The sequence below is a fragment of the Lampetra fluviatilis genome, chromosome 58 (assembly GCF_964198595.1).
Source record: "Lampetra fluviatilis chromosome 58, kcLamFluv1.1, whole genome shotgun sequence".
Lineage (NCBI taxonomy): Eukaryota > Metazoa > Chordata > Hyperoartia > Petromyzontiformes > Petromyzontidae > Lampetra > Lampetra fluviatilis.
In genome coordinates, this window is record NC_136332.1 from 5,233,381 (window position 1) to 5,247,815 (window position 14,435).

General features: G+C 59.2%; 1 protein-coding gene across 1 annotated transcript; it reads left to right on the forward strand.

Moving 5' to 3' along the window:
- The first annotated feature begins 287 nt into the window (after positions 1 to 287).
- On the forward strand, positions 288 to 10,054 carry LOC144950523 (hepatic leukemia factor-like). Its single transcript, XM_078880661.1, has 4 exons — positions 288 to 311; positions 563 to 649; positions 2,017 to 2,325; positions 8,264 to 10,054. Exons 1-4 carry the CDS (start codon positions 288 to 290, stop codon positions 8,477 to 8,479), a joined length of 636 nt encoding a protein of 211 aa, XP_078736787.1. The 3' UTR covers positions 8,480 to 10,054.
- The last annotated feature ends 4,381 nt before the right edge of the window (positions 10,055 to 14,435 follow it).

Here is a 14,435-nt window from a genome sequence, read left to right on the forward strand (position 1 = left end):
CACACAGACTCGTTGTGCGTGACAACTTATTATCATCATCGCGTGAAAATGTTTCGCAGCAGCCGAACACTCTGAACGCGCCGACGTTCATTCTAATTGTGGAGGTTGAAAAACCGGTGGACGCGGATAAAAAAAACCACGCGATCACGGGGAGGAAGAGGGAGCGAGAGAGAGCGAGAGAGAGAGACACATGTGCAAACTCTGAATATACAGCAGCAGGTGTCGGGGGTTGGGATCGAACCCACGAACTTCTGTACACCCGGCGAGGTAGCTAACATCCCGCCACCATGGCGCCCCCAAGCGTCCGCTTGGTTCGGGGTTAACGAAACACTAAAAAAACGCAAAGAAGCGGAGGACCGGCCAAGGCGGACTGCAACGCCACCAAGGGGCGTTCCGGTGCATCCGCGTGTTTTTTGGCAGCGCCGTGCCCCGCCCGGCCATAACCACAGCACCCTCCAGCGGTTTCCTCCTTCCTGCGCCAGATGCCGGTCGAGGTCACGTGAGGTGCACACGCCTCTTCTCCTCGCCCCGTGCTTCCCCCCCCATGCGTTTGGTGCTGCAGCAGCATCAGCAGCAGGAGCAGCAGCAGCAGGAGCAGCCGAATGGCAAAAATCTCACACGACTGAATGCCCGCGCGACTCAACACTCGGTGGGGTTTCGCAGCCAACGTGACGAAGATATGCGGTTGGATTTTTTTTTTGGGGGGTGGGGGTTGGAGGAGTTGAGGGGGGTGTGGGGGTGGGGGTCTTCGGCCGCCGTGGTTATCCGGGGAGCGGCCAGATTTGTGTCGTCAAGAACCCCCCCCCCTCTCCGCCACCCTGCAAAGCCAAACGAATTGAACATTGCACGGCCAAAAGCGCGCTGGTTAACCAGCCGGCGGGGCGTGTTAACGACGCGGACGGTTTTTTTTGCCATCGGTTTGGCTCGCTCGATCGGCGCCGGTCAAAGGGCAATCGTTCCCATCCTCCGGCGGCGGCTTGGGGCGGTTGGAATACGCACGGCTCTTCGCGTGCCACTGCGTCGGATGTTGGCCAGGACTGTGGGATGCAGGAGGTCCGGAATGAAAAAGTAAAATTTTAAAAATCAAATCACCCGTGGAATCCCGACTTCCTGCGTCCCGTCGTGTGAGTAGAGCAGAGGTCGCAACCGGGTACCCGATACCCGTACCTTACCCGATACCCGGCTACCCGTACTTAGCCATCGAACAAAGACGGTGAGGTCACCGCATCACGCGGCGCTTTCAGACGCGCCTCTGCGGCCGTCTGGAACGCTCTTTTGATGTTAGGAAGCCACTGGAGCCTGTGCACTTTTAAATCATCATCATCATGATTGACAAACTCATGTCTTTGGAGCTGCTTCTTGTCGTGTTTAGTTTGTTGTCCTTCCCCCGCACCTCCGATGAACGTGGTTGGCTACGTACGGTGCGGAATGAGTTTGACGCCCAATGATTAAAGGGGTTTGTCACGTGCAACAAAGCGTGCCAAGTCGTTACTAGTTCAGCACAACACCCGTTGTGTGTTGGAGAGTCAACCCACTACAGCATTTACAATTATAGTGTAGTGTGTTATAGGGTAGTGTATAGTGTAGTATACTAGTTCAGCACGCACCGGTTGTGTGTTGGAGAGTCAACCCACTACAGCATTTACAATTATAGTGTAGTGTGTTATAGGGTAGTGTATAGTGTAGTATACTAGTTCAGCACGCACCGGTTGTGTGTTGGAGAGTAAACCCACTACAACATTTACAATTATAGTGTAGTGTATAGTGTAATAGTGTGTAGTGTATAGTGTAGTATACTAGTTCAGCACACACCGGTTGTGTGTTGGAGAGTCAACCCACTACAGCATTTACAATTATAGTGTGTAGTGTAGTGTATAGTGTAGTGTATAGTGTAATAGTGTGTAGTGTATTGTGCAGGTGTAGTGTATAGTGTAGTATACTAGTTCAGCACACACCGGTTGTGTGTTGGAGAGTCAACCCACTACAACATTTACAATTTGAGTACTACGCACGTAGCCAAAGACGACCGCCGCGGCGACGATAACTGTCAGCCGTTACGACGACGACAATGACAACTTTGCCGCTCTCGGCGCGCGCGTGTCGCTGTTTTCGCCAGGCGAGCCTCGCAACACGCCCAGTCCCATCGACCCCGAGAGCATCGAGGTGTCCATCGGCTACGACCCGGACCCCGTCGACCTCGCGCTCTCCTCCGTGCCGGGCCAGGAGATGTTCGACCCGCGGAGGCGCAAGTTCAGCGAGGAGGAGCTCAAGCCGCAGCCCATCGTGAAGAAGGCCAAGAAGAACCTGATCCCCGTCGACCTCAAGGTGAGAAGAGGGGTGAGGGTGTCGGCTGCTGGGTAGACCGAGCGACAGACGGAACGGCGGGGCCGGCAGGCCAGCAGGCAGACGGACCGCCCCCGCAGTCGCTCCGTCTGCCCGTCTTGTTTGCCGGTCACCCGCACGGACAGGCGGGCAGACAGACGGACAGACGGATGGCTTGCAAGTCGCTCTGCATGTCCTCTGTTTGTCGGTCAGCCGCTCAGACAGGCGGGCAGACAGACGGACTGATTGGCAGATGGACAGACGGTCGGTCTGTCCGTCGGTGAAATCGGTCAGTCTGTTCGCCGGTCTTATGGGTCTGGCTGGCTGTGCCTGTCCCTTGTTGGCCTGTCGCTGGGTCTGCCCGGTGATCACCCATCCTCGGCCCTCTTCTCACCTTGAGGTCCACGGGGATCAGACAGATTAGACGGACAGGCCGACCAACACACCACGGGGCACACACGACACGAGAGACGGTAACGTGGAGAGGCGGGCGGACAGACCGAGAGATGGACACGCACCGACAGAGAGAGACGGTTAAACGGTCTGTCGGACTGTCGGTCCGCCTGTTTCTCCGTCTCGATGCCTATCGGTCAGTCTGCCTGTCATTCTGTCCGTCTGTTGTTCTTGCCGTCGGCGTCGCCTCTCCCTGTGTATATTCGTCTCGGTCTCTTGGTCCATCTGTCATTCTCTCTCTCTCTGTCTGTCTTGTCGGTAAGTCGGACAGACAGACAGATTCGAGCGGATAGTCGGCCGTGTGCCTCCCTCCATCAGAGGGCCTAACTAATCCAACCCCGCGGTAGCGGGCAACTGCCTGTGTTCGTCTAACAGGAGGACGTATCACAGGTAGGAACAATGTTCCACATTGCCCACCAGGGATTATTTGTCTGTCTGTCTGTCGTGCATAAATATATATATATAATATGAACAGCTCTTTGATTGGTGGAGACCTACTGCCGGGTACGGAGAGGGGAGGGGCCAAAGGGAAGGGGGGTCAGGGGAGGGGCCTAAGGGGGGGGGGTCAGGGGAGGGGCTTAAGGGAGGGGGGTCAGGGGAGGGGCCAAAGGGAAGGGGGGTCAGGGGAGGGGCCTAAGGGGGGTGGTCAGGGGAGGAGCTTAAGGGAGGGGGGTCAGGGGAGGGGCCAAAGGGAAGGGGGGTCAGGGGAGGGGCCTAAGGGAGGGGTGGTCAGGGGAGGTTATCTTTTAAGGGAGGGGTGGTCAGGGGAGGTTATCTTTTCTACAGGTAGGAACAACAGGTTCCACACTGCCCACCAGGGATTATTTGTCTGTCGTGCATATTTGTCTGTCGTGCATATTTGTCTGTCGTGCACGAATGCGCTGTCCAACCAAGTTCCTACCTGCCCACTCCGAAGGAACGTGTTCGTTCGTCAAAATACCAGCCTGTCGAAATGTTTTCAGCGGTTCGTAACGGCCCCATCGGAGACGGCGGCCACTAAGATCTTGAGGCCGAAAGGCGTCTCTCTCTGAGGGTTCACCGTGACCATGATGCGGACACCGACCCAGAACCGCTGAGATTCTTGAGGCCCAATGGTCTCTCTCTCTGAGGGTTCACCGTGACCATGATGCGGACACCAACCCAGAACCGCTGAGATCTTGAGGCCCAATGATCTCTCTCTCTCTCTGAGGGTTCGCCGTGACCATGATGCAGACACCGACCCAGAACCGCTGAGATTCCTGAGGACCAATGGTCTCTCTCTCTCTGAGGGTTCACCATGATCATGATGCGGACACCGACCCAGAACCGCTGAGATCTTGAGGCCCAATGGTCTCTCTCTCTCTCTCTCTGAGGGTTCACCGTGACGATGATGCGGACACCGACCCAGAACCGCTGAGATCTTGAGGACCAATGGTCTCTCTCTCTGTGGGTTCGCCGTGACCATGATGCGGACACCGACCCAGAACTGCTGAGATTCCTGAGGCCCAATGATTTCTCTCTCTCTGAGGGTTCACCGTGACCATAATGCGGACACCGACCCAGAACCGCTGAGATCTTGAGGGCCAATGGTCTTTCTCTCTGAGGGTTCACCGTGACCATAATGCGGACACCGACCCAGAACCGCTGAGATCTTGAGGCCCAATGGTCTCTCTCTCTTTCTGAGGGTTCACCGTGACCATGATGCAGACACCGACCCAGAACCGCTGAGATCTTGAGGCCCAATGGTCTCTCTCTCTCTGAGGGTTCACCGTGACCATGATGCAGACACCGACCCAGAACCGCTGAGATCTTGAGGCCCAATGGTCTCTCTCTCTCTGAGGGTTCGCCGTGACCATGATGCAGACACCGATCCAGAACCGCTGAGATCTTGAGGCCTAATGGTCTCTCTCTCTCTGAGGGTTCACCGTGACCATGATGCGGACACCGACCCAGAACCGCTGAGATCTTGAGGCCTAATGGTCTCTCTCTCTCTGAGGGTTCACCGTGACCATGATGCGGACACCGACCCAGAACCGCTAAGATCTTGAGGCCCAATGGTCTCTCTCTCTCTCTCTGAGGGTTCACCGTGACCATGATGCGGACACCGACCCAGAACCGCTGAGATCTTGAGGCCCAATGATCTCTCTCTCTCTCTGAGGGTTCACCGTGACCATGATGCGGACACCGACCCAGAACCGCTGAGATCTTGAGTCCCAATGGTCTCTCTCTCTGAGGGTTCACCGTGACCATGATGCGGACACCGACCCAGAACCGCTGAGATTCCTGAGGCCCAATGGTCTCTCTCTCTCTCTCTGAGGGTTCACAGTGACCATGATGCGGACACCGACCCAGAACCGCTGAGATTCCTGAGGCCCAATGGTCTCTCTCTCTGAGGGTTCGCCGTGGCCATGATGCAGACACTGACCCAGAACCTCTGAGATCTTGAGGCCCAATGATCTCTCTCTCTCTCTGAGGGTTCGCCATGACCATGATGCGGACACCGACCCAGAACCGCTGAGATCTTGAGGCCCAATGGTCTCTCTCTCTCTGAGGGTTCGCCGTGACCATGATGCGGACACTGACCCAGAACCGCTGAGATCTTGAGGCCCAATGGTCTCTCTCTCTCTGAGAGTTCACCGTGACCATGATGCGGACACCGACCCAGAACCGCTGAGATCTTGAGGCCCAATGGTCTCTCTCTGAGGGTTCGCCGTGACCATGATGCAGACACCGACCCAGAACCGCTGAGATTCTTGAGGCCAGAGCGTGCAGTGGGTGTCTTGCGGCAACCCTAGAAATGCCGTAACTCCTGAGTAAACATGGGCGTAATAGCGAACTTGTATATAAGAGCTTGTCTCTTGGATTTTTCCTCACTTGATACAGTGAATTTAGCTGTGGTGGTCCCACCTGATGACGGAGACTTGTGTTGCCTCCGAAACGTCGTGATTTATTATTTTATTTCTATTATTATTTCTATTATTTTTGTTATTTATTTTTACCTACGTGACTTTACCGAAAAAACCTAAGAGTATGAATCCTTGCAGTCACGAAAGCTTGAAATCTAGAACGTGCTAGCGAAACTAAATTTTTAATAACTTTAATAACCGCACTCGACGTGAATTACGTGACTACACGAGGCCTTAGCCACAGACTTGCTAAAGCAAATTAACAATTGCGTCCCGCCAGCCATGTTGCCTGGGGGACGCAATGGCGGCCGTGTCGTGCGTGTGACATCACGGCGGCCGTGTCGTGCGTATGACGTCACGACGGCTGTGTGACGTCACGGCGGCAGTGCGTGTGACGTCACGGCGGAACGTGACGTGCGTATGACGTCATGACGGCTGTGTGACGTCACGGCGGTCGTGTCGTGCGTGCGACGTCACGGCGGACGTGTCGTGCGTGCGACGTCACGGCGGACGTGTCGTGCGTGCGACGTCACGGCGGACGTGTCGTGCGTGCGACGTCACGGCGGACGTGCGTGTGACGTCACGGCGGACGTGTCGTGCGTGTGACGTCACGGCGGACGTGTCGTGCGTGTGACGTCACGGCAGACGTGTCGTGCGTGTGACGTCACGGCGGACGTGTCGTGCGTGTGACGTCACGGCGGACGTGTCGTGCGTGTGACGTCACGGCGGACGTGTCGTGCGTGTGACGTCACGGCGGACGTGTCGTGCGTGTGACGTCACGGCGGTCGTGCGTGCGTGTGACGTCACGGCGGTCGTGACGTGCGTGTGACGTCACGGCGGTCGTGACGTGCGTGTGACGTCACGGCGGTCGTGCGTGTGACGTCACGGCGGACGTGTCGTGCGTGCGACGTCACGGCGGACGTGACGTGCGTGTGACGTCACGGCGGTCGTGTGTCGTGCGTGTGACATCACCGTGGCCGTGTCGCGCCTGTGACGTCATGGCGGTCGCGCGTGTGACGTCACGGCGGTTGTGCCGCGCGTCTTCCTGGCAGCTGATTGGCTGGTGCAGCTGGGGATGATTACGTAACCCCTCGCAGCCGCACTTAGGAGAGCGAGAGTCACGACTTGTGATCCGTTTTCTCTCGTATCACACTTCAGATTTGTGTACTCTGGCCCACCGAGTTTAACGTTCACTCCTCGTGGGGTGTATCTCATAATGAATTTACCATAATTATCATGAGAAAGGAGCGCTTGTGCGTGCGCGCTGTTGAACTTCCTTCGCGCCGTACGTAGCCAAACCGCGGCAATCGGAGGGTGCGCGGCGACGAGCGGCGACGAATGTCATTTCAGAACGTCCGTCCTCTGGATCGTGACGCAATAAACTTTGGTGTGTGCGTGCGTGTGTGCATGCGCGTGTGCGTGTGCGCGCGTGTGCGCGTAACTTTTATTGGCAGCGAGCGATCTTTTTTGTTGGAGGTGCGCGTCTTCGTTTCCCCGAGTGTGTTTATTAAATAAGCACACACCGCACACACAACCTGTGGGCTGAGGTTTCGTTCCGCGGTTCGAATCCGTCGGCGTCGTCCACCGTTAAAGATAATCCCCGTGACGTCGTTCGAAGCCAGGGTAGGGCCATCGCATGCCGGCGTAACACATTCCACGCGTTTGCCAAATTTGAGACTTTATTTTTTATTTAAATGTACACCGCTAAATACTCCCATTGGGGAATCTCACAAAGGAGTAATCATCGCCGTTTTTGGGTTAGATCGCGTCAATATAAATGTGTCGTTAAACCCGCCAACAAAACGTGGGCAATTCGTTACCAGTTCGGCGCACACCAGAGTTCGCAACCGGGTACCCGATACCCGTACCCTACCTGATACCCGGCTACCTGTACCCGGCCAGGTACGGGTACCCATTTGCGACCCTGGTGCGGCCAGGTACGGGTAAGGAATCGATCAAAATCAAAACCCGTTTGCGACCTCTGGCGCACACCGCGTGTGTGAAACCCACCACAACATTTACAATTCCAGTGCCGTGACGTTTCGCCGCTAATCGCAACAACAACCAACAGCGTCAAGAGGACAGCCGGAGAGATCTCCGCCTGTTTGAAAGCGCAGCGCCTTCCCTTGTCGATAGCCGACCTCGCCCTGCGAGACCGACACCTGACAGCGAATGCGTTGATCGTGGATCGGCACGGCAAATGAAAATGAAACGCACTCGATGGCAAAAAAAATAGAACTTTAATAACAACGATAATTATCGTAAACGACCACCCTCGATCGGATTCGAACCCACGAAACCTCCCTCCTCCCCTCCCTCTGTCCCCGCTGCTGCATCCATCGCGGGTTCCCCGATCTCCCACGTCCATCGCGGCCGGGCGGGCGGGGGGGGACCCGTTTGTCATTTCGGGTAGGGTACCCGTACCCGGCCGGGTACGGGTAAGGAATCAAAACCTGTTTGCGACCTCTGCTATTGACGCGCTCTCTCCCCCCGCTCTCCCCCTGCTCTCCCCCCCCCCACACACACACACGCGCCACACACACACCACACACACGCACACACACACCACACACGTTGCCGCGTGCGTCGCCGCGTGCGTGCAGGACGACAGGTACTGGGCCCGCCGCAGGAAGAACAACGTGGCGGCCAAGCGTTCGCGCGACGCCCGGCGGCTCAAGGAGAACCAGATCGCGGTGCGCGCCGCCTTCCTCGAAAAGGAGAACTCGGTGCTGCGGCAGGAGATGGCCGAGCTGAAGCGAGACCTCGGACGCTTTCGCAACATCGTCGGCAAGTACGAGGCCAAGCACGGCTCGCTGTGAGACGTCCACCGCCAGCCCCACGCTCAGCCCGCTCGCCCCGCCCGCCCCGCTCGCCCCGCTCGCCCCGACCGCCCATCTCTCCCGCGTCGTCTTGTCCGTCTCGCCACGGCGGGACCGATCGTCCGTCTGTCGGCGGCGTTGGCGTCTCGCCCCGCAGCCGCAGCCAGCCGCCCCCCGACGAGTCTGGCCGTCGTCTGGCCCGGCTTGTCTGCTCGTCGGCCACGACGGCTGACGGATCGGCCCCCCGGTCTCCCGCCCGCCCGCCCGCCCGCCCTAGCGTCGTCACGGTCATCCTCCTCCTCGCCATCGTCGCCCCACGTCGCTCATCCGTTGCTCGCCCCCTTCGTGCCCACGCCACGCTGACCCCCTCTCACCGGCGCGGGGGTCGCGGGGGGAGGGTTGTGTGCAGGAAGCAGCAGTGCATTGTGGATTCAATCGGTCCGGGCCTCCGGCGGCGATGCAGCGGTGGCGAGGGCGGCCGTCCCGGTGAGGCGTAGCGGTCGAACGCCGCCGGCCGTGGGTTGTGTTTGCGTCGTGCGCCCGCTGTGTGTTTTGCGTCGCACACCGCTGTGTAGCTCATAGGGGGGTGGGTGGGAGGCGGCTCTTTAGTTTCTTTGCTCCGTGAGCATTAGCCGTTGCCACTGCCGATCCGCCGCTGCTACTGCCGCCACCGTGGGAGGGAGGCCGGGGGGTGGGGGGGGAGAGGTTTTCAACCGCGGAGTGAAAAATGTTCAAACTCTGCGAGCTTGGCCGAGGTTCGCTCGCGGATCCGCGGACCCGGCGGTTTGGAAGGGCGAGCGTGTGGACCCCCCTTCACGCGAGAACCCCCGAGCGTCTTGAACCCTTCGCATGAAACCCGAGCGATCACCTTAACCCACCTCGGATGACGTCGCCCGGCACCGCGTCCGACCGCGCCCGAACCCAACCGTCTCCCGTCGCACCCCCCACCGCGTCGCAAGGTCCCACCAGCCGAGGCGTGCCCGTCTGACCGTAATCACGATGGGCGATGGATAAAAAAGCAAAAAAAAGTCACGACCGCTCAGGTGTTTGCGGGCGATGGCGGCGGGCACCGGGCCCGCGGTCGCGCGTCATCGCGAATTACGAAACGTCGCCGCGACTCTCACGGTTCGCCGCCCCCGCAATTGGCATCGCCCGACGGCATGTGCCTCTCCCGGGGCGAGCGGGGGGTGACTGCCTGCCAAGCAGCGCTGTCAAGCGAGTTCAGCGGCCTCTTTTGCTCCCTCTCGTCGGCTGCCAAAAGGGCAGAGTGCCCACGCGTCTCCCGCCATCAAAACCTCCGCCCCCCCCCTTTCCCCCCCGGGGCAGCTCCACCGTACCTGCCCCCCCCCTTCTCACCTGGGTGTGACGCCCGCAGCCAGCGCACACCTGAGATCCCCCCCACCCACCCACCCGCTCCCCACCCCGTGGAAAACTACCGGGCGCGTTACGTGGGTCTGCCGGAGGGAGGGACGCAGGGAGGAGGTGGCGGCGGGTCGCGACCGTCGCCACGTCGAGGCCGCGAACGCGCTGGCGGTTACCTGCGGGCGGCCGACGAGGGGCGATGAGGTCAGGGGGGCGACGAGGGGGGATGGGGGTCAAGTGGACGACGAGAGGGGGGATGGGGGTCAGGTGGACGACGAGGGGGGATGGGGGTCAGGTGGACGACGAGGGGGGATGGGGGTCAACTGGACGACGAGAGGGGGGATGGGGGTCAAGTGGATGACGAGGGGGGGGATGGGGGTCAAGTTGATGACGAGGGGGGATGGGGGTCAGGAGGATGACGAGGGGGGATGGGGGTCAAGTTGATGACGAGCTCTCGAGACGACGGACAGAACCGCGCTACTTTCTTTATTTTATACTTTCCTGTGGAAAGGTTGCGGCAATCCCCGATTTTTTAAGTCGGGCTCTGAGGAGCCTCGCTCCATTGTCTCCCTTCGCTCCCTCACCCTCCGCGCCACCCCCACCTCCTCTCACCCCCCCTCACCCACCCACCCAGCACCTTGTCCGTCGTGCTTGTACGCGCGGCGTTTTGCCGTTGTGTGTTTGTTGGTTTGTTGTCGCGCGCCTGGCAGGCAGAGGTCGCAACCGGGCACCCGATACCCGTACCCTACCCGATACCCGGCTACCCGTACCCGGCCGGGTGCGGGTACCCATTTGCGACCCTGGTGCGGCCGGGTACGGGTAGGCCGTGAGTCACTGGTGAGTCACCGTTTGTCACTCATTTCCCAACGTCTTGTCTCTTCTCACAATTCAAGTTTCTAGAATCAACCCACCCGCGCCTGCAACGTGGCTTCATCCCAGAGGTCGCAATCAGGTACCCGATACCCGTACCCTACCCGATACCCGGCCGGGTACGGGTAGGGTACGGGTACCCGTTTGCGACCCTGGTGCGGCCGGGTACGGGTAAGGAATCAAACCCGTTTGCGACCTCTGCTGGCAGGGTGGGGGCAGGGGGCGACCGCGGGCATCATGGCGGCGTCGTAGACTAGGGCCCTGTTGAACCGCGTCGTGGTGGCGATGCGTCGGAGCCCACGGTGGCGCTCCGGTTATGATGTTGTTGTTGTTGTTGCTGCGCCGGTGGCCTCTCTGCCCCCCCCCCCACCCCCCCGAGTCTCAAACCAGGACCTGGTGTGTCAACGCCACACCGCACGGCTCGTCCCAGCCGCGAGCTGGCCGGGTGGGACGACTCGGTTAGCCGACCCTCGCCCACTTCCGTCGCTCGCTTCTGCTTTTGAAACGATCGCACTCGTGATGACCACCTCCCCCCCCTACAGACGGGGTGTGGGGGTGGGTCGGGGGATGGATGACCCCGGGTTGAGCGACCGCAGGCCACGCAAAGCTCTCATTACGGTCGGCGACGGTGGCGGCGGCAATACGTGGAATTGCGTTCTAGGTAATTCCTCCGCTGTTTTGCTTTGGTTTTTTTGTATCCGGACCGGCCGGATTTATTTTTTTCCTTTTCGCCGACGGCTGAGAGAATCGACACGGCGCCGGTTCCGATTCTGTTCGAGCGTCGTCGCTGTCGATGGGCAACTTCTCCCCCCCCCCCACTTCGTTCGTAGTCAACCTCCGCTCCTCACCTGTGCTGCTCACCTGTGCTCCTCACCTCCCCTCCTCACCTCCGCTCCTCACCTCCTCACCTCCGCTCCCCAACCTGCACTTGCGCTCACCTCTGTTGGCCGAGCGAGGCCGCGTCGCCTGCTACCCCGAGAGATTCTCTTCTCTGTCCGCCGTTACCCCCGGGAGGAGTGGAAAGTTCCGTGAACGTCGTTTTTTCGTTGCAGCTTTTTCTTCTCGTTTTTCGTTGTCGTATTTAACGCATCGTAGGCGGTGGCGCACGGACCGCGGTCGCTTGACGATGCTACGTACGGTGTGTACGTACGCAAGTTGAACTTCCATTAGCGCAGTACGTAGCCGACCGCGATAATTTATCGGACGTCTCCCGGGGGGGGCGGGCGGGCGGGCGGCAAATTTAAAACGCGGGGAAAAAGAATCAAACCCCCAGTCCGGAACAAAGACGCGGTGGTGCGGGCATGGCCGGCTTGGGCACGTTTGTTTGGCCGCGGCAGATTTTTTTAGTGGCCGTCGTCAACCGCACGACGGGCGGTTGCGGCAACCGGTTGCGGCAACCGGTTGCGGCAATTGGCCTCGCGTGATCCGAGTGTTGGCCCCCCCCCCCACCGTGATTGGCAAGATCCCAGTCGCCACAAATCCCGGGTCGAGACCGTCTCCTGTTGGTGCCTGCACCGCCACCGCCGCCGCCACCGCCAGCACCGGCGTCGTTGTGGTTTTTATTTGTTAGTCGTTCGTTGTTGTCGTTGGGCGCGACGTCCGACGTTTCGCTCCGCTGGCCTGGCGGCGTCTGCAGGAGGTAGCGCCCAACAGCTCCCGCGGCAACGACAAACACCCCCCCCGCCCCCCAGCGCCAAAAAAATTAAAATTTTCTTTCATTATTTTCATTGTAGATTTGAAGCTTTCGTGACTGCAAGGATTCATACTCTTAGATTTTTTCGGTAAAGTCACGTTCCATTCATTGGCTACCACATTCTGATAAGCTCCTCCCCCCCACTCTCCTCCCCCTTAACTTGTATTTAAGAACTTGCATCTTGGAATCCCTGCCTCACTTGATGCAGCAAATCTGGCTGTGACGGTCCCACCTGATGACGGAGACTTGTGTTGCCTCCGAAACGTCGTGATTTTTATTATTTTATTTTTTATTAATTTTTTCGGTAAAGTCAAGTGACTTTACCGAAAAAACCTAAAAGTATTATTTTCATTGTTGGCGCGACAACAGTTTTGTGGACGACCATTTATCTCGAACCGCCCCGGGGTAGCGTCGTGCCCTCTGGGCGTGCTGGGAGATAATGTCGCATCGTGTCCCCGCAATCATCGCTGCACCCCCCTCCCCTCTCCCCCCCTCTTCCTCCGTGTCACACGGTCGTCTCCATGCTCGGTCCGCTGCTGGCCGCCGCTACGTGAGACACATCTCGCTGGGATAGGGCAGCGAGCGAGCGGGCGGGCGGCCGCACGCTCGGAGATTGCAGAATCGTCGTCGCCAGCACCGCCGCCCGTTCCGTTCCCGACCTCGCGAAACCCCAGGTGTATGTTTTGGCAGCTAGTGTGCGTGTGCGTTGTGCGTGCGTGTTGTGCGTTGTGCGGTTTGTCGAGGCTTAAGAAGGCGTGGGGGGAGAGAGAGGGGGGGGGGGTGCGGTTTTGACGTCGCCTGCGGCACCACCTCTCTCTCGACGGAGCTCCGCTCCCGCGGAGGGAACACAAAAACGATAAAGAAACGAACAAGAAGTGACGACGACGACGTCGACGACGACACCGACGACAGAGCGAGAGGAGAGAAATGAGGTGTCCGTTATGTTACGCCGGGAAATCGAGGGAGTAGGTAAATGTTTGCCGGGTTTATTTCTCACTGCCCGCCATTTGGCACCACGCTCTCGGCCATCCCTGCCACGTGTGTGTGCGCGTGTGTGTGTGCGTGTGTGTGCGCGTGTGTGTGCGCGTGTGTGCACGTGTGCGCACGTGTGTGTGTGTGCGCGTGTGTGCGCGTGTGTGCGTGCGTGCACGTGTGTGTGTGCGCGTGTGTGCGTGCGTGCACGTGTGTGCGTGTGCGCGTGTGTGCGTGCGCACACGTGTGTCCGTATGTGGGGAGCGGTGGCGCACCGGTTAGCGCTACGCAGCGCTACGAACCCGGCGACCCGAGTTGGATTCCCGCTCACAGCCAACACCGGTGACGATTTTCTGAACCGGGCCCTTGGCCCTCCTCCCCTAGGTCGACTCGGCCTCAAATGAGCACCTGGTGCGGTGTGTAGTAAACATCGCCGCCGGGGAGACAAAGGCGGCCGGGCGTGGTGCTGGCCACCCACCCCCTTCGTTCCGGCCTTCATAGGTGCTCGCTAACAGCCCCAGCAGCCTGTGAAGGCGGCTATACGGGGGGGTGGGGGTGGTCTTTGTCTCTGTGTCCGTGTGATCGCAGGCTCGTCCGTTAACGCTCAGCACTTGTTTAGACGCGCGGGCACCACATTTAAGATGCGGCAAAAGTGGTGAACATTATTTGCGTACAGTAATTGTACCGTGACGAGATTGAACATTCCCCGCTGCCCCCCCCCCTCTCCCCCCTCCTCCCCCCACGTCCCCCAGCAAGTCGCCACGGTGGAGTTTTAAGAAAACGCGTGAAAAACGTTCGTGGTTTATTTTTTGTTCATAGTGTCGCGGCTTCTCTACCCAATGGGTCATGCGTGGCCATGATGATGTTGATGTTGCTGCTGCTGTTCTGCTAAATCCTTCGTCTCCCCCGGCATTAACCCCCCCTCCTCCTCCCCCCGACCTTAACGCTCCGAACGGCGGCGGCGGGGGGAGGGAGCGACTTCCCCCAGCCGGTGACCGAGACGAACTCGTGAGAGGCGGAGACCTGGGGGGGCGTGGTGCCGACCTGGAGCCCGAGTGC

Excerpts from the sequence above, each read along its gene's own strand:
- LOC144950523 (XM_078880661.1), top strand. The coding sequence starts at position 288 with ATGGCGCCCCCAAGCGTCCGCTTG. Across the intron at positions 312-562 it reads CGCCCCCAAGCGTCCGCTTG|CAGCATCAGCAGCAGGAGCA; the intron begins GTTCGGGGTTAA and ends TTGGTGCTGCAG. Across the intron at positions 650-2,016 it reads CCCGCGCGACTCAACACTCG|CCAAAGACGACCGCCGCGGC; the intron begins GTGGGGTTTCGC and ends CTACGCACGTAG.